This window comes from Chiroxiphia lanceolata, chromosome 12, assembly GCF_009829145.1.
Source record: "Chiroxiphia lanceolata isolate bChiLan1 chromosome 12, bChiLan1.pri, whole genome shotgun sequence".
Taxonomy (NCBI): Eukaryota; Metazoa; Chordata; class Aves; order Passeriformes; family Pipridae; genus Chiroxiphia; species Chiroxiphia lanceolata.
The window spans coordinates 17,563,532-17,590,873 of NC_045648.1; the positions used below are offsets into that span (position 1 = coordinate 17,563,532).

Genomic DNA, 27,342 nt, shown 5'->3' on the forward strand with positions numbered 1-27,342 from the left:
GCAGGGTATTATTGTTGAGTCCAATCCTGAGCTCACTGCTTGGTTCCTCCTCTGCCCTTCCTCAGACAGTTTCTATTTAAGTTTTTAGGACTCCAGGCTTGGGAAAATTTGAGCAAGAGCCCAGAATATGGTCCATTACCTCCAAATGTTGCTCAGCAGCTTAAAACAGGCCTGGCAAGGGAAGCGGCTTAGGGAAACAGTGATGCACCTCGGAAAAGGCACTTTATTCTGTTTACTTTTGCCGTACTGGAGTATACAGTGGAAAACAGCACTGGCTATGGCTCTCTGCTCTCCTCTCTGGTTTCATGCTGCCCAGGTAAACTCTGGCCCCCCCTCCCCACTAAGGGCATCCTACCTGTTGTGCAACCTCCCCAGGGCTCTGTGCAATCAACTTGACAAAGCACACTGCAAGTAGAGAAAGAGCGAGGCAGGTATTTTTCCAAGTGGGTGGGGATTCCTAAATTCTCCTGGCATTGGCCACAGAGTTTTTTCCGAGCCTCTGCTCCAGTGTCTCAGCCCACCTAGCCCTGGGGGATTTGGGCAGCTTCATCCCCAGCCTGACTCAGTGCAAGCTGCTCCTCATCCTCCATCTCATGCCAAGAGCTGTGGCAAGCATCCCTGGGGTGGATGGTGCTGCCCACGGAGGAGCCACCACTGGACCTGCCTGAGTGGCTCTGAAGGGACCAGTGCCATCAGATCCCCCCAGCACTGTGGCCACCATCAAGTAGTCCAAGTGAGCACCCTAAGTCAGCATTCCCCAGGGATGCTCATGTATTTTGCCTGTCCCCACTTGCTTATGCAGTACCCCCCTCCCCTGCCCAAAGCCACCTGGAGATGTGGGGCTCCTAGGTGGGCCAGAGCAGCAGCCCCTGCATCCTCAGGGCCCTCCTGCATCTGTGGGATGCCAGCTCCCAGGGAGGAGGAGGAGAGCCAGGAGGAGGTGGCTGGTGGTGCTGTGGGAGGTTCTTGACTCCCAGGTGATCTCTTGCCCCCGCACCTGAGCCCTTCACACCCAGTACTGGTTGTTTTTCAGTGGGGGGTTGGAAGTCCGGCAGTACTGGAGGAGTTCAGGGTCTGGTGGTGCCCCGGGACCTGTGCCCTGGGGTGGGGGACCCGTGCCCTTGCCCTCCAGGGTGCTGACAGTCGTTAGGGGGATGCCTTGGTTTGGGTCTGTCCTCCGGAAGGTCTCATGGTCAGGCACAGCCCCGTTCTTGGCCTTGGAGGCAGGGGTGCCCTGGACGTGGTGCTTCCCTGTCTTGTTGCGCTTGTGCAGGTAGAAGAGCAGGGGCAGGATGAGGGCCAGCAGGAGTAAGATGAGGCAAATGGGGATGATGATGCTGAACATGTTGGCCTCGATGAAGCTGAGGAAGGTGCCCCCCTCCACGGGGCTGGGGCTAGTGGTGGCACTGGGGGCTAGCCAGGCAGTGGGGGGCATGCCCAGCTCACTGGCATTGGGGCTGCTCTGTGCTGTGCCCTGGGGCACTGGGGGTGAAGGTGCCAGGGGGGCTGTGAGCAGGGTGATGCTATAGGATTTTGAGGCGTTGTAGGGCTCGATGCTGTACTCCAGGGATGCTAGTGCCGGTGGCACGCCAGCAGCCACCAGCTCAAAGACAAAGTTGTCACTCTGCAGGGGTTGGTGGGTGTCCCCAGCAGCCAGCACCTCCAGTCCCACCAGCCCTTGTTCCAGCTCACTCTGGCTAAAGGTCTCAATCGGGGTGGTGGGTTGTCCTGGGTCCCTGGATACCCTCACGAGACGGCTGGCATGGGGCGCCCTGCGGACCCTGAAGACTGGGATGCTCTTGGTGCGGTTGGCCAGCTCACTGGCATCGAGGATGCTGGTGTCTAGGAGGGCTGTGGTGCCCTGGGGCCACAGGCTGCCTGGTTGGGTCTTCACTGCAGCACGGACAGTCACATTCACCACCCCGGTCCAGTTTCCTGCCCGTGACGTGGCAAGGAACTGGAAGTCGTCCTCGGGAGAAGTGAGGTCACTGAAGGTGAACATCACCTCCCTGCGGTCCAGCTGCTTCTGTGAGAAGCCCCGTGACGGCTTTTGGTTGACCAGCACTTGGCCAAACCTGGGGCCCCTGGTGATCCTGTACATGATATTACCTGCCCCTCGCGGTGTGGTGCCCAGGAGGTGACGGTGGGACACAGGGGCTCTGTTCAGGTCTTGGGGCACTTCCAGCAGAGTCGGGCTCGCAGTGGTGCTCAACGCGGGCAGCACCTCGATCTCCAGCAAGGCCACGGTGGGCGGGTGGTGGCCACTGGAAAGGCTCAGGGCTAAGGACCCTGGGGCACGGCTCCCAGTGGCAACAAACACCACGTGGCCAGCGTTGACATCCGCTTGGGTGAAGCGGTTGATGGGCTCCCGAGGGTTGTGTGCGCTGGCCAGGTGGCCGGCGGGAGGACTCCGGAGGATGCTGTACACCATCTCCTGTGGGGACACCGATGGGTCTGCCACATCCAGGTACTCCCGGGACAAGGTGACCACAGAGCCTGGTGGGACCTGCAACACTTCTTTCCGCTTCACCACCTGCGGTGACTTGGTGCTGCTGGTCACTGTTATATTGAACACTTCAGAGATGACCACCCCTTCCTGTGGAGGACGGACAGACTGCTGTTCCCGGGGGCGGAGCCAAGCCTTAAAACTGAAATGGTCTTTGGAGATGCTGTCCCCACCATGGGCATATGCCAAATGCCCTGCTGCCAGGTCTGACTGCAGGAAGAAGGGCTGTGACCGTTCCAGAGGCACACCGGCCACCAAGAGCTGTCCGTGAGCCGGTAGCTCCGTCACCAGGAAGACAGCATCATATCCAGCTCTCTCAGAGACCAGAACTTGGCTCAGGAGGTTGGAGGCATCCAACACTGAGGTGTCAATGTCAGCCCTCTGAGCCCTTGTGAGCTGGAGACCTGGGGGGGAAAGGGAAAACCAGGGATGAGAATTTGGGGAAGTTGGTGAGAGTTTGGGGTGATGGAGGAAGGAACTGGATGCAGTTTTAGATGTTTGACATAATATCAACCATGGAAAACAACACAGTGGTGTCTCCTTCAGCCAAACAAGCCCTCCCGAAGAGGAGGTTTGTCCCATGCTTTTCCATCCCACCTTTACCTGCGTTTTTCCATAGCTGAGTCAAGCGTTGGGGACACTTTTCCTCGAAGGAGATCAGGACGAGGAGGATGAAGGAATCCGAGATAGTCATGGGAGTGACGATGCGGAAGCGGATGGCATCTTGGGCCAGCCAGAAAGGCTTATCTGGCATCTCATGCTGGTAGAAAATCAACTTGCTGTCCACCTAGAAGTTAAAAAAACCCTCAATGAGCTCCTATCTTGACTCTGGGATGGAGCAACCAAGCTCTAATTAGGTAAGAAAGGGGGATTATCACTAGCCATGGCATGGTAGCCACTATGGAGGGCTCCTGGTGTATCTCTACCAGGATAAGTTGTGGATAATCCATCCCTGAAAGTGTTTAAGGCCAAGTTAGATTTTGTGATTCCATTTTGTGACTCTATGATGTTTCTGCCTGGCAATTGGGAAAACTGAGGCTCAGATGAAGGGTTAAGCTTGCTCAGCATCCTCCAAGGGTGAGCACAGCACAGAACTTCCAGGGTGGGCAAACCTACGTGTTTCTGAGTGATAGAATAAAATAAGACCTTTGCAGTGCTCTGCAAAAGTTTGGCCCCATGGGAGAAAGGTTTTCTCGGAGCAGGGGTGCTTGGCTCTTCCCTTCAGCAGCAGCCAGGCTGGCTTGCTGGCTCTGCAGCAGGGAGATGGCTCAGGAAAGGGGATTATAACTCCATCAGCCTCCCCCAGTGCTAAATCCAAGGCTGGGGCGGCAGCTTTTAATCCGTCTTAGCAGCTGTTGGCAGAGCTGGGAAAGTCACAGCACGGCTGGAGCCTCGCATTGCCTCCTGCCTGGGATCAGGTGCCCCCGCCTGTCGTGGCAGTGGGGTCAGACTGGGACCCCCATGCCGGTGGAGGGTGTTGATGAAGGGCTGTGCTTGGGGTTCTGGGGGGCTGGAGGAGGTGAAATCTCACCTGGGCTTGGGTGAAGTTCCTGATTTCCTCCCCCTGGGAGGTGCTCAGCCTGCCGAGGCGTGGGGCTTGCTCAATGCTGTAGTACAGAGTGGTGGAGCTGGAGGGGCTGTTGCTCACTGCCTGCAGGTTCTGGCTGGTGATGGGCTGCCGGGCACCTGGAAAAGACATGCAGTATGGATTTCAACCAGTCACCTTGGACCCATCTGCAGCATCTGCCATGGGCATCTCAGCAGTGCTTGGGCAGGGGTAGGTGGTTCAAGGGCCCCATTTGCTGTTCTGCTGGGAGAACAGGGAACGTGCTGGTACCCACCTGGGCAGATGGTGAGGCTCTGCTTCTTGGCCAGGCTGATGATGGGCTCTCTCTGGGCCCTGATGAGGAAGAAGTGCCCAGGAGACAGGTTCTCACCATCCCACAGGTCAAAGGCGAAGCCTCCATCCAGGGGTCCTGTGGAAAGCACAGACCAGGGCATTTGTAAGGGGCAGAGGAGATGCAGCCCCCCATTAACCTGGCAGGGGTTGGATCAGGGTGCTGTGCCATGGGGTTGGCATCCACCTTGATGGCACAGTGTCCCCATCACCCTGGGGTGGTGCAGGGGGACTGAGGCACCTCAGTCCTGCCCTACCTTGGTGCACGAAGAGGATAAGGCCGTTGTCTATCTGGGCCTGGGTGAACATCTTGACCTCAGCACTGGGTGCTGACCTCAGCACAACCTTCCCATTGGCTGGGGGCTGGATGGAATAGGTCAGCTCCTCTGCTGGGGAATCCTCGTCCTCGGCGCTCAGGATGTGGGGGCTGATAGCAGCCGTGGCACCTTCCTGCAGCTGGGGGATAGGGAGAGGCTGTAATCCCCCTGGGATACCCCTGGCAACTCTTCCCCATCCCAGCTCAGACAGGTTTGCTGTGTGCTGGAGCACATCCCAGCCCAACAAGGGTGCCTTGTCCGTGTGTTGGGTGATGCCTAGATCATCTGGCCTCTTCCCAGCTCTGCATCACTGCTGCCGTGTTTGCCAGCACGTGCCACACAGCTGGGTCTGTGCCCCTGCACGGCGTGTGCCAGAGGGCTTACTCCTCCGTGCCTTAGTTTCCCCACTTCCCGAAAGTTGAAGAGGGCGGGGTGCCCTGGGGCAGGGGCTGTGCCTTTGAGACACTGCTTTGCAGGGGAAGGGATTTTATGGGGGTCCACAGGCTGACGCTGGGTATGTGTTAACCACAGCCCCGTCTCTCCCTGGCTGGTGTTTCTCCTCGCTCCTGCTTCCATGCCCCCTCGCAAGGCTACAGTGAGGCTGCCCGCCTCTCCAGCAAACCCTCCAGGAATGACAAGTATGTGGCTGAGTTCAGAGCGACTGCGGAAGTTCCCAGGACCGCTTCCCCCCATCCAGCGCCGCCCACCCATCCCTGGGGACACTGCCACCCTAAAGCCCAGGCATCTCTCATCTCCAGCTGGAGGCAACAATTTTCCCCACTGCTAACCCTGTGCCATACCTCGATCTTGGCAGACCACGGGGATGAACCTTGTGCTGCCAGACAGGTTCTGCCCACACACCCCAGAGCTGCCCTTTGCCCTCAGGATGCCCTAAAATCATGGCGTGCATGGATGGAGCCTTCCCGTGGCTCACCTGGGGTAGAGGGGCAGGATGCACTGCATCCCGTGGCATTGTGAGCCTGGCCTGCATCTTGGGAATCCACAAGACAACACCTAGGCAGGCGCTGGAGGAGCTGGATGAGCTCTTTTCTGCTGTTTTCAGCTGGCCTAACCCAAAACATTGCTTGAGTGGGTGTGGGTGCCGACAGGGAAATTAAATCCATCGGCAGTCCCTGTGGGATGATGAGAGGCAGGCTGAAAAACACAGCTTTGGAGAGATGGGGTGGGGGAAGTGCTGCTGGACACACAGCCAGGGCATGAGCTTTGCTGTGTGTGCACCGAGGTTTTTGGGCTGCTCCCTCTCCCCAGCAAGAATAGCAGTTGGAATTGTAATTGTACCCGGGGCTTGGAGCCAAGGAAAATGCTCTGTGGGCAAAACAGAGGGGACTGGCAGCCCCAGGGCATCGCTGTCCACTGGGAATGGATAGTTATAGTGGCTGGAGCAGCTTTGCTCCCAGCCCAGAGCCCACGCCGTGGGAGCTGACCCACTTCTCCATGCTCCTCGTCCTCCCTGAATTATTAAAGCCTTCCGCCTGGCTACTGCACTCGCCTGCTCAGGTTATTGTGTTTGCTCAGCCTCTGTGTCACCTCCTCTCTCTGGGAGAGTGTGCTGGGAGGTGACGGAGCAGTGCCAGAAGCATGGCCGTGTGCTCTGGTGTGGCAGTGGGAGCCTCTCTCTTGGTGGCATCCAGCCATCCTTCCTCCAGATCCAACCCAAAAGCTGCTGTTCCTTCCCAAGGGGCTCTACTCTGGGGTCTAGACCTATCCCGTTTACCCCCCAGCCCTGCAAGGACTGGCATCCCTGGAAGCCTTTGTGCAACCCGTTCTGACCTTTAAATGCTGAAGTCATCCCTCACCAGAGCACAAACACACAGGGCTGGGCCTCTCCCATCACTCCTCCTCCAGGCAGGAAGCCTTTCCCAACTCCAGAGCCCCTACGGGCAGCTGTGGTGACTCTTCTCAGGGTGTGTTGTGTGGTGGTGTGGGGGGGATCCCAATGGAAAGGCAGACAGATTGCTGCCTCAGAGTTTATTTTGGAGATTTTTCTGTCTTTTCACTCTTTTTTTAGCATGGTGATTGGGAGAAGGGAAGGTTGTGCTCCCTCTGGAATGGGGAAAAGGGGCTGCTGTGGGTCCAAGAGCCGAGAGGTTAACTTTTCCCTAGACTTTGGCCCAGGTGGGGCAGATCTAGAGGCACCAACTAATGCTTTATAAAAGGGATTTGCTGGGAAGCTTCCAGGGGCTGGAGGGGGAGAACTGGAACAGGTACAGAGCTGGGGATAGGGGGACTCCCCTAAACTTTGGTGGTACCCCCCAAAGTGGCTGTTTCTTGGGCTAGGCAGGGCAGCCCCTTCCTTTGGGCATCTCCTCCAGAGCCCAGGCCCTCAGAACCCTTCCCAAAGCCACTGTATCATGGTCCTCATGGAAGGGGCTGCTTTCCTGCTGCCAGGCTGTCTGCCATCCTGAGATGGTGAGGGTAGCTGAGAGGTGGATGATTGTGCTTGCATGTTTTCCAATAAATTCTTTGCTGGAATTTTGCATTAGTGACCCCGAATGGGACAGGGAGGTGTTGGAAGCAGAAGGTGGGAGTTCAGCAGCAGGTGAGACCTCTTTGCTTCTGCCTTTTTCTGGTATGGGCGTGAGAGGTGCGAAAGCTGCCCAAATAGTTGAGTTATTCCAGCCTCGTGTTGGTGAAACGTGGGCAAGCTCCTCTTGGAGCTGCCAGGAATCATCCCGGGAGCCGGGGGTGAGGAAGCGCTGCCTGCCGCCGTGGCAGCGATCGCCGCGAGTGGGACCGCGGGGCGATGCTCCCACCACGCGGCCGGTCCCCGCATCGGCGGCGGAGAAGGAGAGGGAGGACACCACGCTCCCCGCCTCCGCCAAAGCCTCGCCCCGCCAGGAAACACCGCCTCCTTTCCCCAGCGCCCGCTGGCCGCCTCTGGGCGGCACCCCAGCTCCGCTGAGCCCCAGGTCCCCGAGGCGAGCGAGCGGGCGTGGGGGGCGATCCCCGCGCTGGGCGATCCCCGCGCTGGGCTGGCCGTCCCCCCGCGTGTCCCAGCGCTGAGCACCCCGGCCCCGCGAGGGTGGCCCCCTATCCCCGTGGCGTCCCACCCTTACCTGCAAACCGGCGTTGACCTTCAGCCGCGGCCCCTTGGTGCTGCGGGGCAGGATGGTGACGAAGAGGGTCCTGGCCTGGCTCTGTCGGGATATCTCGGAGGCGTTGGCCAGGACGGTGAAACTGTCAGTAAGGGATCGGGGGCCGTCCTGCCTATACTGGATCTGCTGGTTCTCCACCTGCGGGGCAAGGGCCAGATGACCCTCCGGGGGGGACACAGGCAAACAGCCCCACTGGGGAGGGGATCCTGTGCCATCCTGGGAGGACGCTGGCAACCCACCACTCGGTCTGGGGCATCCCTGTAGGGTGAATCCTGCAGGGACAGGAGCTGGGGCCCCATGGGAAACAGACCTGGAGCCCAGTGTGGGTTCTGTGCCTGCATCCCCACTCTGTATCCCCAGGCACATTTAAACACACCTTGGTTGTTGGGTCCACAGGGCAAACCCACCACCCCAAGCCCCTCCATCCCCTCTGATTGGGAGAAAACCCCTACAGCCCTCCCCAGCCTCCCAGCGTGGCTGGGGGCTGGAGCACACCCTGGGCTCTCCCCAAACCCTTGAGAAAGGGCAGGTGGGCACACAGGGATGCTATACCTCGCTCCAGGTGAAGCTGTCCAGCCCACCCTCCTCAGGCCGCTCGCTTCTCAGGAGAGTGCCAAACCGGGGGGGCTCGAGCACCCTGAACTCCATGCCCAGAGCCGGGTAGTACGCGTTGGGGATGCTGAGGATGCCCGAGGAGAGGGTAGCAGAGCCACCTCCTGGCACTGTAATGTTGTGGACATCCAAGGGCACGTTGACGGGGAGCACAACCAGGCTCACCACCACCCCCTCCAGAGCGTCCACACCGCGGGCTGTGACGTCTGTGACAAACCGGTCACGCTCCTCATTGGGCTTGGAGTGGAGGTAGAGGACTCTGCCACTGTTGATGTCCTTCTGGGTGAAGGACTGGATGGGGTCCAGGCTGGGCTGCTCGTTCACATCCTGGCCGTCCTGAAGCATTGCCAGGAAGCCAGAGGCTGGGGGGCTGCTCACCAGGTAGACTATGTCTTGGGGAGGGATCTCTTCATGGGTCACCTGAGAGCATGGGGAAAGACAAAACAAGAGTGGGAGATCTGGTGCCTGCAGCTGGGCTGCCCCACAGACTTCCTGCTGTGCATTCAATCCCTCAAGGCTTTGCCGTGGGATGATCTGCAAGAGTCACCTTCTTGCCAAGGCCATGCCTAAACACCCCTCTGCCCCTGGGCAAAGCCTGATGTGGACACAAGACCTTTGCTCTGAGCCAGCTGGAGTAAAATGGAGTCCCACGGGTGGCCGTCCTGGTTGGCCAGAGAAGAGATGCAGGCATGGGGAATGACTAGAGAAGGGGATACTCACCAGTAAGTATTCCTCCTTGATCCCAGCTGCTTCCCCCTGGAAGACATAGATCTCCTTGTGGTTGACTATGCTCAGGGGACTGGGATGGGTGTCCAAGAACACGCTGATGGCCAGTGTGTCCTCCACTGCCACCTCGTTTGCTTCTACAGTGAACTGGAGCTCATCCCGGGTGTTCCTGCTGCCGTTGTGGTGGTAGGAGATCTCTCCTTCAAGCAGGTCCTTCTGGGAGAAGGCCATGACTGGCTGCTCCCCTCTCAGTATGGTTCCCCACCTCGGGGGGGTTGTTATCAGGAATCGTATCTCTTCATCTGACCTAATGTCCATGTTGGTCTCCAGGTTGAGAACAGAGGAGTCAATGCTCCCTCGGGTGCCCTGGTGGATGACCAGACCAGTATTGTTGACTATATTGATGTAGGGGTCTGATGCCTGCACTTCCAGGAGGGCTGTGGTTTGGTGGAGACCATCCGAGACCTGTAGCTGGATCCAGCCACGGTCAGCCCCTGAATGGACAAAGAGGATCTTCTTCTTCCTCAAGTCATCCTGTGTGAACCGATAGACCTGGTGGCTTCTGTCATCGACAGACACGATGCTGCCAAACAAGATGTCCTTCCTTGCCAGCACCAGCTGTGTGTCAGAGAAGCCAGAGTCCTTGTCAGTGAAGGCAATGTCGTCAGTTGTCAGCAGGTGTTGCCCATTGCGCACCACATTGAAGACTTTGTTCACTGCCCGTACAGGGATGTGGTCATTGATGGGTTGGATAGAGACCCTGAAAACACCCCTCACCTCCTCCACATCAGCCTCAGCGCTGCCCTCGCCCTGCCTGATGGCTACAAAGGGGATGTCATCCTCCAGCGTCTCAGAGTCGTCGTGCTGGTACAGCAGCCGGCGGTGGAGGATGTCGTCATTGGTGAACTCTGTGATCTCTTCTCTGGAGGCCCAGCCATGGGAGGCAGCCCAGGCCAGTCTCCCGTGTGCTGGCCCCTCAATCACCTCATACAGGTAGTCCATGCTGTTCACGCTCTGCACGAACAAATGATCCTTGGAGATGATGGCCTGTCCCCCTTCTGGCACGGTGAGGAGGACGTTGGTCAGCACTGGCGCATCAGGGTCCCCACCGATGCTGATTGTGTAGGTATAGACGGGAGAGTGCTGCTTGCCAGCGTGGACACGGTACTGGAAGGTGTCCTCGGCTTGTTGGGAGTTCCTGATGGTCACACTGTAGCTCAGGTAGTTTCTCTGCAGGTCATCTTGGGTAAATCCAAAGCCTTCGGTCAGCCTGTTGCCAAGCAGCTCCAGATTTCCCTTTCTGGGAGCCTGTGTGATGATATAGTGGAAGGGGACTGGGGCGGAGTTTGGATCTTCCAACATTGCCTCCAGCTCCTCGCTGGTGATATTTCTATGCCGCTTGTTCTTCATCTGGAGGGGAACCATGGTCCTCATCTTAATGGTGGCTCTTTTAATCCTTATGAGGAAGGTGTTGTTTGGCAAGACCTTCTGCCCCACTTGGACTTCAAATCTCAGCTTCTCCACACTGTCTTCCAGCCGGTGCTCTGGGTCTGTGCTAAAATACTGGATGCGCCCTTGCTCCAGGTCCTGCTGGTGGAAAGACTCGACTTTTTTCCATTCCCCTCCCATGCTCCCTTGCTTCTTGACCTCGCCATACCTTAGGGGCTCTGTGAGGACGTACAGGATGGCGACCCATTGTTCCACAGCGTTCGTCTCCACTGACAGGTTGGCTGTGGTGATGCGTGCGGCCCCTCCTTGGGAGATGGAGAGGCCGGTGTTGTTGACCAGGCGGATTTCGGGGTCAATGGCGAGGATCCTCAGGGTGGCCATGGGGCTCGGGACTGTGCCGTCGCTCACTTGCAAGGTGAGCTGTAAGTTTGTCCCACTCTGGTGCACGTAGACTACGTTGCCGGCTTCCAGGTCCCTGCAGGAGAACTCTTCAATGGGCACTCCAGGGTGGAAGTCGAACTCCACGTAACCCTCCTCCATCTGCTGGCCACCATGCACCTGGAATTCGAGGTCATCACAGGATGTGTCATCATCCAGGACCTGCAGGATGTCTGTGGTCAGGTGTTTCCGTGTGTGCTTCAGGATTGTCATGTGGTTCCCACGGGGAAAAATGACCTGTGGGGCATCGTTGAGGGGGTTGATCATGATGGGCAGCAGGTACATCTGCCCCTGCCGCAAGCACTCTGGGACCCCTTGCTGGGTGGTCACTGTCACCTCCAGCATCAGCTGGTCCATGGGTCCCTCAGAGCCATCGTGAATGTATCTGACTTTCCGATTCACAATGTCCAACAAGGTGAACTTCCTTCTGCTCCTGGACCCGGGAATGTCCAGCTCCAGCTGGCCGTGCCTCGGGTCATTGGTGATGCTGAAGAGAATTTGGGACTGACGGATGTTTGCCAGGCTCAAGTCTACTGTTGGCTGTGTGTGCTTCCACTCCAGATAGGCCATGCCCCCTTCGGAGACGATGAGGGGGCTGACATGTAGAAGGCTGCTGATGTTGGCAAAGGCAGGTGGGAAGCTGCTGTCGGGCCGGCATGGTTCCACCACTAGGCCTGGTGCTCCCGACCACACATTTGGGGGTGGGGAGGTAGGTGCCTCATCCTGCTCATACACCTCCTCATAATCCCAGTAATGGTCCTGCTTCCCACAGCCTGACGTGATGTCCTTTGTGATCACAGCATCTTGCAGGCTCCTTCTCTGCAGGTTTATCCGCAGGTCCTCCAGGCAGCCAACAAACGAGTGGTTGGTCATGGTCCACACTGAGATGAAAGCAAGATGATGCTCCCTCAGCCTTTGAAAAGCTTTTTCATTCATACCTCCAATGAAGAGGTTTCCCTGAAGGTCCAGGTAGTTGTTGATGCCCCGGTTGGATGTGGATGAAGCGTAGTAATCTACCAGTATCTCAAACTTGTGGATGTCTGTGTAGACTTTGACGTAGTGCTGCTGCTCATCACTGATGAAAACGTTGTTGTGCAGGACGATGATGCCGTTCCCCTTCTCCACAAACCCTCGCAGGCGCCCGTTGGAGATCTCCAGGTAGAAGAAGTCGTTCTCCAGCCCTGCATGGTAGATCAGGGGTGCCTGCGTGATGCTCGTCGTTATCACAAACTCGATGGTCGCTTCCTTCCTCGCATCCCACGTGGGAAACGCGATGTAGGAGTGTGGCCCCTGGAACCCAAATGGGTCCTCAGGCTCTGCAGAGAACTGTGTGCTGCACCCTTCCTGGACATGGTGGAAGATCTTGGAGCTGCCATCAGAGGACAGAGGGGAGAGAACATCCAGGCCATTGAATGTTACCAAGTGGAGGCAGCCCCTGAAGGGAGAGCTGGCCTTGGCAAGGTACGGCAGGTCCAGGCTGCCTGTCCCACCGGCATAGAGGCCGTGCTGGATGTCCAGCTCCCTTGCTGGCCCTGTGATGTCCGTGGAGCTGTTGAAGAGGCCGTCAATGGTCAGTGTCATCCTGCCATCTTCCACCAGCAGCTCCACGTCGTGCACTGCCAGGTTATTGAGCTGCAGCCCTGCTGGGGACTGCAAGGTCACCTCCTCTGAGCCCAGCTGCAGCCTGGCCTGTAGGGAAAGACACAAAGTTCTTTTCAGATGACACCTCTCCACCTGCCCGTGGACCCATATCCAGGGGCTCACAAGGGTTTTGGTCTCTCAGTTCACTCCATTTCTGGATGTGCTCCTCCCTCACCCCCCCCGGACATTCCCTCTTTGTCCCGCTCTCTGAATTTTTCTCCTTTTTCACTCATTCTCAGAGAACTCCAGTCTCAGGGCTGGGATCCTCCATCTCCCAGTCCCATAGCTGGGCTTCTCCTCTCCCCCCACAGAGCAGCCCTGCCAGATATTGGCTCTTCCTTCCCTACTCCATCCTGCCCACTGCCCTCCATCCCTGCAACCTGGGCTGCTTCCAGCCCTTTCCCTAGAGACTGGCAGGGGAAATAGCAGGCTTTGCTTCTGGTGGGCAGCAGCCTGGAGCCTGCCTAAGTAGAGGGTTAGCTGATGGGACATATGGTCTGCATTAGGGACACCTTCAGCCACCGGCTTGCTTGCTCTCCTGCTTTGGTTTAATGTGGTTGGTGGCCCAGCCCAAGCTGCAGTGAGGCAGGATGTGTGCCCTGCTCTTTTCCTTCATGGTGGATGCCAATACCATAACCACAGCAGGGAATTTTATTCCTCTGTCTTGATTGCTTGCTTCCCATGTCCCATCTGCGACAAGAGAGACCTATTCTTTCTCTGGATCCTCTTATCTCACCTCTTCTCCTCACTAACCCCTCACATCCAAAGGTGCTGTGCACTGCAGTCTGACTGCGTAATGCACATGGGGTGCCAGTGTCTCAGTGTCCCCACGATCCCCCCCAGCACCCCCCAGGCAGTGGGTGAGGAGCTTCCCTAGATGGAACCTGTTTCTCTATATTTAACCAATTCTCCCAGAACTCCTCCTGTACTCTTAGCATCCCCTGGCAAGGGTCCTGGCAGCTGGGCTGCCCCTTCATACTTGCACTGGATAAAGCCATGACCCACAGCCTGACCCACAGCCTGCAGGGGGGACTGGGGTGCCAGGGTGCTGACCTGCAGGCTGCCGTCTTGCAGCTGGAGCAGGAGGTGGTCGGGCTGGCCGGCGGCCAGGAAGAGCAGCCCAGTCCCCTGGCTGGTGTACAGCTGCAGGTGGAGCCGCACCGTGCGCGAGGCGTCCGCCAGGGGCATCTCCACAAAGCTGTCCCCGAAGAAAGAGACTGGGGAGAAAAGGGAGAAGGAAGGTCAGGCAGGGAAGGACACCTCCTGCAAGCCCTGTCTGTGTGGGTGCTGTGATTCTGGAGCCTCCCAAGCCCATCCCTCAGCCCTCTTCTGTTTGCCCTGTGACAGGGTGTTGGAGCTGAGGAGCCTGGAAAGATCCTTGTGGAGTCTGTTTTTCTGATTTTCCTAGAGGAATCACAGAATGGTTTGGGCTGGAATGAAAAGCTCATCTAGTCCAACACTCCTGCCATGGGCAGGAATATCTTCCTTCCACTAAACCAGGGGACTCCAAGCCCCATCCAGCCTGGTTGAACACTTTCAGGGATGGGGCAGCCACAGCTTCTCTGGGCAACCTGTGCCAGGGCCTCATCACCTTCTAATTAAATAAATTCTGTTTCTCCTCAGTGCTGGAGGAATAAACGTGAGTGCTAGTGATCCATATGTGGCTGTGAGACCGTACAGAAACCTTGGCTCAAAGCAGGCGCCCGGAGATACAGTTGGAACGTGTTCAACACCCAATATACATCAGCCCTGGAGGGACTCATCTCGATGGCATGTGGTTGTGGAATGACAGACTGTGTTACAGGGCAGAGGCGGGAGAGGGCAGGATTAAGAGTACAGGGAGTGTGCTTAAGTTTTGAGTGCTTATAGCTTTTAGCTGACTCGATGCACGCGTGTGCATTGCACACGTGTTAAATGCACGCAGCCACCCGTCCTCCTTGGCTCCAGCTCAGCCTGTGGCAAAATTCTGTGCTTAAGCATAAACACTCCAGCCCTGTAAGCTGGAAATGTTTGGGGAGGATGTCACGGAGATGGGGGAAATGCACATTTTTCAGTCCATATGTAGTCATAGGCTCTGCTGGGGTTTATATGTGTGAAGCTTTCCTGCTATGCTTCACTAGAGCATTTATCAAGTCCACCCAGCTGCTGACCCACACTTGGGTTTGGGGTCCCAAATCTGCTTTGCTGAGGTTCCATGGGTCAACAAGACTAGCATTTGGCTTTAAGGGGCCCAGCCCATTCCCTATTTGGAGGAGGCAGGGGTGGAGGTTGGGTGCCAGGGTGAAACCAGCCTCCTGCACAGTGAGGCCTGGGTGTAAACACTCATGTCTGCCCTTACAGCTGCTTCCCTGGTTGCATTTTCCTCATGCCCAGCCTTCTGTGGTGACGACAGGGGTGGGAGCAGGCAATGCAGGCTTTGCTCACAGGCTGGTGCAGCAATTGAAAACCCAACTCTGCAAGACACAGCCACCCTGACTGAAGGTTTGGAAGGAGCCCATCTGTAGAGGTGATGGCAAGGGTTAGCCTGGCAGGGAGAGAGCTGGAGCACTGTGCTTTGGCTTACTGCATTTTTTTCAGAGTTGAGCCCTGTGGTGCCTGGTGTAGAGGATGCTCTTCTGACACCTTTGGGAATGGGGAGACCTCCTTGCCCTGGAGACCACAAAAAAATCACTTCCTGCCACTGGCAGCAGAAAAAGTGCCTCAGCTTTCCCCTGGGGTCCGAGAGGATGACGTGGGTGTCTCAAGGACTGTCACTTCACCCCTTCCGGGCAGGGAGGAAAATGGCACCATGGAAACATCTGGCCTTTGCTGTAACACTGAGCCCTTTGCTCAGCTCAGGGCAGGGCTGTCAGGGTGCCTCCTCATTCCCTGGCCCTCATGCCTGCTGCTGGCACGGGGCACTTTGGCTTCCTTGTCCTCTTCGGCCCAGCCAGTGACTCAGAGGAGCTGTGCTATTCTTTGCAGGGCTCTGTCCTCCCCTGACCCGCTCCCTCCTTCCTGTGGTCTTGGCAAAACCAGCCTTGCCCAGTGGCCAAGGGTGGTGGGTGCTGGGGCTCTCGGCACCGCCTTGTCCTGGGGTTTGGTGAGTAAGGGTGACGTGGCACAGCGGAAAAGGGGCTCTCCCTCCTTGCACAGCCACAGGCACACATGTGTGCACATGTGCTCCCCGGAGACATCCATGTACATTATGTGCTGGCAGCTCCCGTTGAGGCTCCCTGTGTGTGCATGCTCTGTGCTCCAGCTCCCACTGAGATTTTGCTACGTTTTGGTTTTGCGGCTTTCCCCTAATTCAAAAAATGTGTTTTTCAGAGGGGTTCTGAGTGGCTGCTCTCATGGGGAGGGAAAGCTTGGCCAGACTGGACCCACCAGCAGCTCCTGTGCCAGCCCAGGGGCCTGGCAGTGTCTTGCTGTGGGTACTGGGGATGATGGTTTGGGGCCACTCCAGCACAGCCAGCTTGTTTTCCAGTGTGCCGAGGGGCATCAGCTCCTGCATTCAGCACATTTTGTCCTGCCTCCACTCTCCCAAAGTTGCCAGAGATGTTTTTCTTCTCCTTCTCTCATAAAATGCTACTAATAAAAAGCTCCCGGAGGTGCAGATGCCCAGGGGAGTGGTGCCGTTTGTTGGGGAGGAGGAGGGACCCTTGCCTGGATCCAGGAGGCGCTGGGATTTTTCCCCGGCAGCAGAGTCCTGTGAGTTACTGCTGTTTGTCTTCCCAAATCCCTGCTTTATTTCAGGGCCACTCTCCACCTCGCTCAACAGCCCAGCCAGGATGTGAACACCGCTCGACCTGTGACATTTCACTTTCTCAAGGGACCTGCAGCTTCTCACCCCCGTCTCCCCTCTTCGTTGCCCTCTGTGTTGGAAAAGACATAGAAAACATGGATTTTTTTGGGGTTTTTTTCAAATGCATTTCACCCTGGAGGAGCCTTCATGGCACAGGGTGCCCCATCCTAAACCATCACTTGGATCAGGCAGGGACATCCTATCCCCATCCATGGGTAGGCTCAACTGAGCATCCTGGGATTGCCCCAGGAGGATGAGGTCCAGTGCCCCAAAAGCAGCTTCCCAAGATGATCTAAGGATGCCACAGGGGGTGTTGTGCCCCAAGCCGACCCTCATCCCTGGATGGAGAAGCCCAAGCTGGCCCTTCCTCTCCTGTCGTGGGGAGCAACAGGTCCCCATGTCCTGGCCATGGCTTGGAGTGGACATCCCACTCGTCCTGGATTAAAATAATGGATGTTCCCAGCTTGCTGTATCCCGCAGGAAATCACTGTCCCTGCCTTGCCAAGCCGATGGAAAGGCGTTGACGAGGCGAGAGGAGCCTCCGTCACAGTTTCCGAGCAGCCAGCCAGCAGCCAGCAGATTATAGACTGCAGTGTCATTTGGGTTTGGGGGGGTTTTCTGCACTGAAAAATACAAGGACATGAGCCAAAAGCTCTCAGGAAGGGTCTGGGAGTGAGGCCTGGGGTGTGTTCAGCACCTCCCAGGGCCAGTGAACAAGCGAGGGCTCTGTATGAGCCGGTGCTGCCCCAGCACCCGCCCCAGCCGCCGGCCACGCGCCGGCTTCGGGATGCTTTGGCCCTCTTCCCCTGCTCCTCGAGTTGAAAACACTGCAGGTTTGGCCTCTCCAATTGCTGTTTTTTTGGTGTTCAGGGAGTTTTTTGACACAGGGGAGCAGAGCCTGGGGCTGGGGAGCACCACAGTGGGGAAGGGATCCCCATCCACGCAGGGGGCTCTGAGCTGGGGGCTCCAGGAGTGTTTGGGCCTCAGCAGGGCCGTTTGGGCTCTCCTCCATGTTTTAACATCTCAGCACACAAACTTCTCCCACCTCCTTCCCAGCACGTAGGAGGATGAAGGAGCCAACTCCCAGTCCAGGCAAGGGGAAATACTCAGAAAAACTCAGTGTCAGGGTTTGCAGAGAGAGCCAGCACCAGACACGAAAGGTTTTCAGCGTGGGGAGGTATCTCCTGGGTGTGCAGGAGGATGTGAGCTGATGGATGGACGCTTCCCTGCCTGCAGGCTCCTACCCCAGCGTGGGGCATCCCCAGCCCTGCCACAGGAAAGCCAGCTGCGTTTTGGGGCACGCAGGAGGTGCTTCAGCGTGTTGGGGGTACAACCAAGTCCCTGAGGGGCTGCAGGAACTCCCTGCAGAGCAAACCCTGCCTGGGGATAGGGGTGTGGAGTTGAGGAGGAGCTGGATGCTCAACAAGGCTCCATTCAGGCTGTGGTGGGGGGCAGGTGGAGACCAGAGCTGGTGGCCGGCTGTGTTTGCAGGGAGGGGACTGGAATTCATTAAAGCAGCTCTGTAATGACCAGAGCGGGTGCCAGGAGAGCACCGTGCAGACACACGCGCCCCCTTGAAAGACTCCCTGTGTTCGCAGCCTCTTCCCGCCCCGGCCACACCGGTTTTCCAACGGTGGAAAAACAGCTGGGAAGTGAAGGCTCCTTGTTGCCCGAACAGCCCCGGGCTTGTGCGGCCGCTGGTGCAGCCCAGCCCACCGGCTGCCCTCCTTCCTTCCCGCCGCCCCTGTCAACAAGCGGCCTCTGTGCCAGCAGTGTGCCCCGTGCTGTTGGGGCAGCCCATGGCCAACCTGCTGCACTTCTCCGCAGCCTCAGGAGCTGGTTTTGAGGCCCTCTGGGTTGTTTGGGGTTGTTTTTTCAAATTTAAATGACTTTATAAGGTAGCGAAGTCACCTGTTGTGCTGCACCCACCGGCTGTGCAAACACCGTAGGGGCTGGGGGGATGTGAATACCTGAGGGGTGTTCAGGGGGATACAAACACCGTAGGGGCTGGGGGGGGATGTGAATACCTGAGGGGTGTTCAGGGGGATACAAACACTGGAGGGGCTGGGGGGGATGTGAACACCGAAGGGGTTCAGGAGGATGCAAACACCAAAGGGGCTCAGGGGAATGCAAACACTGGAAGGATTCAGAGGGGATGCAAACACTGGACGGGCTGGGGGGATATGAACACCAGAGGGGTTCAGGGTGGGTGTGAACACCAGAGGGGTTCAGGGTGGGTGTGAACACCAGAGGGGTTCAGGGGGCATGCAAACACTGGAAGGATCCAGGGGGGATGCCAGCACTGGAGGGGCTCAGCAGGATGCAAACATCGGAGGCTCCCGGGGGCAGCTGCCCAGCCCTGGTGATGCTGCTCAGCAGCTTGAACTGCTCCTGCTCCCACCACAGTGTGTGTATGAAGCTCCCATCCCACTCCAAGCACAGGCAGGGTGGGCAGAACCAGCCCTCCTGCCGGCACCCTGGGTGGTCCCAGGGCTCAAGCTCCCTTGTCCCCAGCCTGGTCTGCAATGCCCAATGAGACCTGCAGCCCCCCAGGGCTGGGGCTGGGCTGTGCCCCCATCCCCATGCAGGGTGGAGGGGCCAGGAGAGGCAGGAATCCAATGGGCTTTTGGAGAAAGGCTTCATTATGTTCCACATTCCCTTCATTTTACGGTGTGGTTTTATTTATGGCCGGCAGAGGAAATGAGCAGCCTGCGAGGAGGATAAGGCAAACACAGCGGCCCTCAGCTTTGGCTGGGGTTTTGCTTGGAGGAGGGGGTGCTGGGGGGACAAGTGGAGAGCTTCTGCCTTCAAAGATGCCCTCAGACCCGAGCTCAGCACTGATCCAGGTCTCCACAGTGAGGAAATCCCAGTGCAGGGGGACTTGGTCTGCAGCAATGGCATTCAGACCCAATGGGGACCTTGTGGATACACCATGGTCCCCTTGTGCCTGCCCCAGGAAAGCCTCTCCCCACTTTCCTGCCTTGAGATTTACAGGAGAGGGTGTCATGGGCATGGATACATCCCTGCTGTGATAGCTTTCGGCAGAGGAGGACTTTTTACCCCCACTCCCAGTGACTCCAGACAGTGATTGCTGCTCTGACATACTGAGCCAGGGCTCTGTGTGTTTTTCCAACCCCGACTATGGGAATGAGTGCTCTGGTTCTTTCCTCCCACCCTCCACCTGGCCCTCCCTCGCAGCAGGGCTCCTGGGGGCTGGGGCTGGTGCTTTCCAGGAGTGCTGGCCAGCAGAGATTGCTGGAAAGCAGCACCCAAGAAACTGCCAGCGAAGCCATGAGCAATTACCCTGATGGGGCTGCCGACCATCACCCTTGTTTTGGGTGCAGGAGGAGAGTCCTGGGCTGGGGTACTCTGCTTCACCCCCATCCCACCCAGCTGGCCTCCACCTCTGGCTGCACCGTGCTGCTTTGAATCCCTCTCCTGTGTTTATTCATTCAGTTACTTTCCCAGTTCCTCTGCCAGCTGCTCTCTGCTCGCCTCCCCCTGCCTCCTGCCTGACAGCTTCGGGGAAAAAAACCCAGCCTTTTTACAGCCCCTTTTTACAGACTTGGGGGTCAGGGGAAAACATCAAAACATGCCCCCTGCTAATTCTGTGCTGCCTGGGAGGGGGCTGGCTGTGTCCTGCCTCCTGTGTCCTGCCAGCCCCCAACCCCCTGCGCGGTGCCTGTGCCTGCTCCTGCCTGCTTTCCTCCATCCTCACAGAGCAGCACTAGGAGCTGTGATAGCTGGAGGCTGTAAAGCGGGGTCCAGGAGGCTTGGCTCTGGAGCTCCATCACTTATCCAGCGTGGTTTTACGATGATTCAAGCAGCCCTAAAGCTGATGGTATTTCCTGAGCTCTCCTGCTCGGCCAGATGCAGAGCCGTGGAGGGGAGGGCAAGGAGCTGGGAGCCAGTCTACAACCCCCCACAGAGGCCACAGCGCTTTTGGGAAGAGCTGGGGGGATGCATCCCAAGGCAAGCACCCCCAAAACCTGGTGTGAGCAGGAGCAGGGATGAAGAGCTTTTAATGATGTGTGGCTTAATGGCTCCAGAGGGACTTAAGGAATAAGCCCGAGCTGGAAGCAGTGTTTGGAGTGTTTGCCCTGGGAAGTGAAGCGGGGGGAGAAAGTGGGAGGATTTGGGGAAGCGGGAGGCTCAATGGGACTTTTGTGCCGTCCCCTGCAGCGTGACTCAGTCTCACTCAGGCTCCTGCTGCCAGGAGAAGTTGGCCTGGAAATATTGTATCAACCCCAGAGGACATGGTTTCCAAACCATCTCAAGCCGGGTTTTGTTCTATTTTTTCTTTCTTCTTCTCTCTCCCAAGCCCTCTCCCCCTGCCTCACTGGCTGGCAGGTTTTCCAGCTCCACCCTGCACATCCTGGCACCCACTCCCACAGCTTTTCCTACCTCATCTGCTTCCCAGCCGGTGAGGGAAGGGCTTGCAGAGCTTCAGGAGGGCATGTGGTGGCATACGAGGGGACAATCATAACCAGTCCAGCGCTGGAGGAGCAGGGGGACCCTGGAGAAAGCCTGTGCTTGAGGCTTGGTTACTGGGGTGTGGAGCACCCTGGGTGCACGTCCCACCTGTGGATCCCTGAATCCCATCCCTGTAGGCACAACAGTACCTGTTCCCAGGCCCATCCCCATCCCCAGTGAAGGGAAAGAGCCTTCCCAGGAGCTGGCGGGGGATTGGCGGAGCTTGGCCAGGGGATGCTCACAGACATCCCTGGAATAGCCGGTCGTTACCGGAGTGATCCTCTCCTGCCGTCAACAAACAGCTCAGCGGCTGCTGCTAGAGAGGAGCGCGTCTCCAGGCGCCCGGGCTCTGATGTTTCCCAGCCTCACTGGGGTCAAACAGCTGCCAAGATGGGGGGAGTTATCGGCCAAAATTGTGGGGGAAGGATGGGCACGAGTGGGGGTGCTGAAGCTCTGCCAGGAGCTACCTGCTGGCCTTAACTGCAGCATCCAGTGCTCAGGGATAGGGATGTTAAAATGTGCAGTTGAGGTGTAAAATGTGTAAATCGGGGTGATCTGTCTTTAGTTGTGCTGGTAGGGCAGCAGCCACAGCATCCACAGAACCCACAGAACTCTGTACCCCATGGGGCTACAAGGGCCATGGCCAGGATTGGCTTTTGGTGATGCTGGCTGCTGTGAGGGGCAGAGAAAAGTGTCTCCACAGACAGGGAGGGGGGCTTGCAGTGTGAAAGGAGAAAGGATATTTTTTGCTCACCTGGGGTTGATGTGCTAAACTGTCTGCAAAGAAAAGGAGTATTTTCTTTCTAGAGCTGAAATCTCTCCTCTCCTCCTTCTCCTCTCCCTCTCCTCTCCCCCATCCTTCCAGAGATCCCCCTCCCTGATCTGCCTTCCCCTCCCCACTGCTGTTATCCCCTGACTTTTCCATCTATGAGAAACACCCGGCAGGGTGATGTTTACAGAGAAAATAAATGCCTGCTCTATTTCTAGCGCAGGGGGAACACATGGCTGGCGCGGGGGCTGTGGGGGTGTGGAAGCGGGTGCTCACATCCCCTCCCAGGGCTGCAGGGCAGGACAGGAGGCTTTTCTCAGCCACATCTACCTCGGTTCCAAGACTTCCCTCTCTTCTCCCCAGCTCCCAGAGGAAATGACCCTGGTGGGCTCAGAAATTTCTGTGGGATGGGACGCTGAAAACTTTGAAGCCCAGATGGAGGCTGGGAAAGAAAATGGGAAATTCCTCCTGACCTCTTTCTGCCACGGCACTGGGCAGCACTGCACAGGGGTTATGGCATGAAAACGGATGGGGAGCATCCTTTAACGTGGTTGGGGATGGCTTCACAAGCAGTTGGTGACTCCAGACCCCCCTCCCTTGCCTGCCTGCAGCAAAGAGGAAAAACAACTACCAGAAAGCCAAGATTTGGGCAAAAGAAGCAGCAAGGATTCACGGGGCCATCCCGAGCTGACTCACAGCTTACAACAGCTCCTTCCACAGCCAGTGAGTCACGCTGATGGATGAATATTGCTTTGCTCTCCTTGTCTGGGAGACACGTGGTGGGCTTGGCCACCTCCAAACCGTGCTGTCTGCCCCATGACTTTCTCCACTCATAGCAACTTTTGGCATCCCTTCCCTGGGATGCTTTCCATCTGCCACTGGCTGTCTGTCCGGCTGTCAGGCAGCCAAGTGCACCCAGAGGTATTGCCTGGAGCGATGCACAACTGGCACAATGGGTGACACACCACGGGGAGGAAGGATGGAAAATGAGAATTTATCAACCTCTTGGATCCACAGCTTGGGGCATAAACATCTCCCCATCCCACCCTGATGCTGTTGGGAGGCCCTGTTTGGTCTGTCCTGAGGATGAGCAACAGCAAGGCAAACCTACATCCTCCACATCCTGGGGCTGGAAAGAGCCACCATAGTCCTGCTCCTCTGGATTCAAGCCTGGCTTTGCAGAATTCAAAGCTGCCCTCACTCTGCTTTGCAAAGCAAAGGCTTTGTGAAAGAGCAAAGTGGGTTCTCTGACTTTATATATTTAGAATATACTTTATAGAATATATTAATATTCTATCAGTATAAGTAATATAAAAATATTCTCATATAATGATATGTAACAATATTTTGCTATACTGGTCAATATAACATAAAAAACTTGAGTTCCCTTTTTCTGTTCTATTTACCTCAGAAAAACTCTGAGGTGTGTCCCACCCCTGTGCATCATGGCAATGTCCAACTAAGCACTGGGCATGATGGAGACAGCTCAGGGAAGGGCTGATTTGGGAATGAGGATGCTTCGATGGGCACCCTCCTTGCTCCATGTCTCCAGGAGGTTTGGAGATAGGATATGGTGAAGGGGCTGGTGGCAAACCAGGCTTGGATGCCCAGGCGAGGCCTGGGAATTGTACAGATGGGAGTAAGGAGTTCCTGGGAGTTTCCCAGCTGAAGGCTGGGGTTGATGCTAATGCTCGGGGAAGCTGGCTTCCCAAAAAGGAGACAAGCCAGAGCCTGGCACCTGGAAAGGGCCAAGGAAGCAGCCCCGGGGAGCCGAGACTGGGCTGGGCCAATGCCTGTTGTGAACAGTCTGTGCTTTGAGCTTTTTTTAGTCACACAGACTGTTAGCCTCCCTCCTCTCCAGCCCTGTTCCTGTCCAGCTTTCAAACTGACGTGAGTTCCTCGGGGTGAGCTTAACCCTGTCCTTCGATCCTACAGGAATGTGCATATTATATATTTGCCCGCAGCCCTCTGTTGCTAAATATAAGGGTGAGACAAGAATATTCCTCCCTGATTCCCACGATACCAGTTTACCACTCTCCCCCCTTTTCAGCATTTTTCCTGTTCTTTCCCATCAGCTGGAAGCTTTTCCAGCTGCTTTGAGCTATGACCTTAAAACATGTGGTGCGATCATAAAAAAGAAAGTTTGACTAAATCAATCAGATTTTCAAAAGTGGAGGTAGGAAGAGCTGAGGAGGAGCTGACAAACCTGGAGAAGGCAGGAGGGGTCCTGGATGGGTACCCCAGGCAAGACACTGCTCCCTATCCATAGGCAGGTACCCTGGACAAGCCAGTGTCCCACTTGCCTCCCCAGGACCCTCATCACCACTTCTGGAGGTCCACTTTGAGGGAAGTCACATTTTTGGCACCAACTTGCTGAAATCTTGGGGTGAACGCTGCTCACAGGGAGCCTACACATCCAATTCTCTCATCTCTCCTCATTCCAAACACCCAGTAAGAGGGATTTTGGGGAAGGGGGAGGACAGCCTGCGGGTGGTTTCGCTGGGAACCAGAGGGGAGCCAGGCTGTCTAAAAACAGTTTACTAAAGCTTTACACTCTGATGTCAACAGGGTAAGTTTTATGAGTGTTTTCCTTTTTTATATAATTCTGTATCTGATGAAGTTCATGATGACTCTTCCCATTCTGGGCTGGGCAGGAAGCTCCGGGTCCCTAAACCTGGGCTTGGAGGGAATGCAAAACACAGGCTTCACCCCCCAAAACCAGTCTGTCCCCAGCACCTTGCCTGGCAAGCTTGTGGCTCTCCCTGATGGAGACAGAGGGATATCCCACTGTGGGCAGCCCATGGGAACACCTGGAATCAGTTCTGTTGGTCTCATCAGGGATGTTCTCAACTGGATGGGACTTGTGGGAAGCTGGTGCCCAGACCCAGAGTCACAGCTGGCACATCTGCTTCAGTCCAGTGCAGAAATAGTCCCTGGCATTGGAAAATGGGTGTAAAACTCCTTTTCTTCCCCAGCCCCACATGTCTGTGCCAGGCAGATGCCCATTGATCCCTGGAGCTGTGTCCCAGCCATGGCTAGTGTTACTTGGGGGGAGTCTGGGGGGGTTGGTGCATGCCAGTGAAGGCCATGTGCTCTTTTTTAGGTTTCCTCCAGCCCATTCACCATGAAAGAGTTCAGGAGTGCTAGGGTAGCCCTGGGACCCATTCTGGACACCAGGCAAGCAACGGTTCCACGTGGGAAAACCCCCACCCAGGATGGAAAGGTCAGGGCTGGGAAGGAGACTACTCTGTGCATTAACAAAAGGGATTTTTTTCCACTCAGTTTGCCAGGCACCCTCCTATTTTGGTACACAGAAAAAACCAGAAGGAACAAGGCCTGAGGTAAGGAGAGGAGCATGTCCCAGTGGCCACCTGCTCACTGGGAGAGAAGAGGGACATCAAGGGACATACAGGGACCTTGCAGGTGCCGAGGGCCATGAGGCTGGGCTCTGGGATCATCCTCCTCCTCCTCCTTGCACTGACACAGGCTGGGATGCAAAAGATGGTCAGGAGCAAAAGTCTAGAGGTGGCCAGTAATTCTTTGGGAACTGCTTGGAGCAAGCTCTTGCCTGCTGATCAGAGCCCTGGTACCCAGAGGGAGCTTTGGGGAAGATAAACTGCTCAGTGAGATGATATAGTAATTTTGGGGGGAGTTAGGGAAATAAAAGTGCTTTTTAAATTCCCTTCACTTTTGAAGCTGCTGGTGCTGCTGATGCAGTGCATCAGTCAGATATCCCAGGCACAGCTTGGAAGGTCAGGCTAAGGCACAGACCCATCCCAGCAGGATGAGACCCCTGTCCAGACCTGCAGAGCCCACTGAGGCTCAGACAGTAGCAGCTCTGAGCATCCTGGAGCAGGGGAGGGAGCAGGGAGGGACCAGAGCTGTGGGATGGCTGTCAGGATGCTGAGGCAGGGCACACAGCCATGCCAAGAACTGGATGGGCAAACCTGGTTGCTTCTTTTGGAAAACTGGATACAAATCCCAACCGCTCTTTCCTGAAGTAACCCCTCTGCCTGGCTCTGACCCCATGCAGCAGCCAGTGTCCCCTGTCCTCCCAGGTCCCCGGGGTCAGCCTGCCCTGTGGCACCATGGGGGTGACCCTCATCCCAAGCTGGCCCTCGGTACCCTGTCACTCCAGGGGTGATCCTGCACACCTCTGGGGCTGTGCTGGTGGGAGAGGTGAGCCCCTCACCACCAGCCACAGGACAGATGGACGGAGAGCCAGGAGGTCACATGCACACACTGGCAAATGCTCCAGCTCCCTTCTTCCCACCAAACCCCTGCTCCTGGGATGAAGAGGGGTTGCCCTCGCAGACAGCTACGGTGGCAAGGCCAAGCATGGCTGGGAGGGTTGACGTGCTCCCTCCCCACGACGCGGGGCTTGGCGGAGCAGGGGCGGTGCCTTTCTCCCACCAGCTGCCCGTGGCGCCAACCAAAGCCCTGTGGCTCCCCCCAGCCCCACAGCACACAGCAGCACATCCGCGTGTCCCCCTCGGAAGGGACACAGAGGCACCAGCACCCCGAGAGCCACGGTGGGCGAGCAGCCCCGTTCCCGCCCTTGGCTTTCCCCGGACACCGTGCCCCAAGACAGGCAAGCTGCTTCTGCCAGCTTGGCGACAGGAGGGACACCCATGGGTGTCCACACCACGCCCCTGTCGTTCCCCAGCCCTCCCAGGAGCCGTATCCCCCAGGGTTTCCCACCGCTCCATCCCTCGGGTGGGCTGGTGGGATGGACGGCGCTTACCTCCGGCCGGGAGTCCCGCTCTCAGGGGCTGGGAGTAGCCGGCCAGCAGCAGCAGCAGCAGCGTGGAGATGCCACCTCGGGCACCCATGGTATCCCGCGGGGCTGGAGCAGCGGCGAGGGCTCCGGGACGGGACAGCACAGCCTCCACCGCTGCCTGCTCCCAGGCGAGGGCTGCTGCTACTACTATATTTAATAAAGCAGAGCGAGGGAGGGACCTGTAACTTCTCCCGCCTGTCAGAAAGGAGAAGTTCGCTCAGATTACAACGTCAGATTTCTCTCTTAAAGGGCTAAAGGCCCTCGCCACCCACCCACCCGCTCCTGAAAGGCGCCTTGTTCGTGCCGGGGCGAGGAGAGGGAGGAGCAGGGAAGGAGCCCCACGTAGGGTGCGAGGGGCGGCTCTGGAGGCACCGCCTGCTCCGGGCGAAGTAGTGCGTCCAGAAAACTTCTGGCACCAGGCACTTTTTGGGAAGAACGCTAGCTCCTGCTGTCTACACAGACTTAGATAAGTGGCTCCATCCCAAAGCCACCCTTACCCATCCCTTCCCAAAGTGGCTCTCCAAACCTCGCACCTCTCTCAGCTGGCAGTCAGGATGACCCTCGGCTTTCAGGGTCCATAACACTCTGACTGTGTTAGCACAACACTGGAGAAAGCTTTCCAGCTTCTCCTTGTGGTGCAAAGCTGATTCCACATGTGTTCAGGACAAGGTCACAACCCTTTGGAGACACAGCATCCCACCAGCCTGGATCCCCACTTCTTGTTGGGTTTCAGAGGTGTCCTAGCTCATATCCCATCTTTCCATCCCCCTCCAAAGGTGCTTCTGTCCTCCTTGACCCTTGTGCAGCACACCCCTCCTTCCTCCTGGATGTGTG

General features: G+C 57.0%; 1 protein-coding gene across 1 annotated transcript; it reads right to left on the reverse strand.

Moving 5' to 3' along the window:
* Nucleotides 1-210: 210 nt before the first annotated feature.
* Nucleotides 211-26,560, reverse strand: CSPG4 (chondroitin sulfate proteoglycan 4). The gene is made up of 10 exons (XM_032700472.1): nucleotides 26,473-26,560; nucleotides 13,756-13,919; nucleotides 9,169-12,750; nucleotides 8,389-8,868; nucleotides 7,798-7,974; nucleotides 4,661-4,859; nucleotides 4,348-4,482; nucleotides 4,038-4,192; nucleotides 3,110-3,293; nucleotides 211-2,910 (listed from the first exon to the last, which is right to left on the reverse strand). Exons 1-10 carry the CDS (start codon nucleotides 26,558-26,560, stop codon nucleotides 1,007-1,009), a joined length of 7,068 nt encoding a protein of 2,355 aa, XP_032556363.1. The 3' UTR covers nucleotides 211-1,006.
* Between the last annotated feature and the right edge of the window lie 782 nt (nucleotides 26,561-27,342).

Bases quoted from the DNA above. Each gene is read 5' to 3' on its own strand.
- CSPG4 (XM_032700472.1), bottom strand. From the start codon at position 26,560: ATGGGTGCCCGAGGTGGCATCTCCACGCTGCTGCTGCTGCTGCTGGCC. The intron at 4,860-7,797 runs GTAAGGGTGGGA...CCTATCCCCCAG, and splicing joins AGGTCAACGCCGGTTTGCAG to CTGCAGGAAGGTGCCACGGC. The intron at 4,483-4,660 runs GTAGGGCAGGAC...TGCTTTCCACAG, and splicing joins TATCCTCTTCGTGCACCAAG to GACCCCTGGATGGAGGCTTC.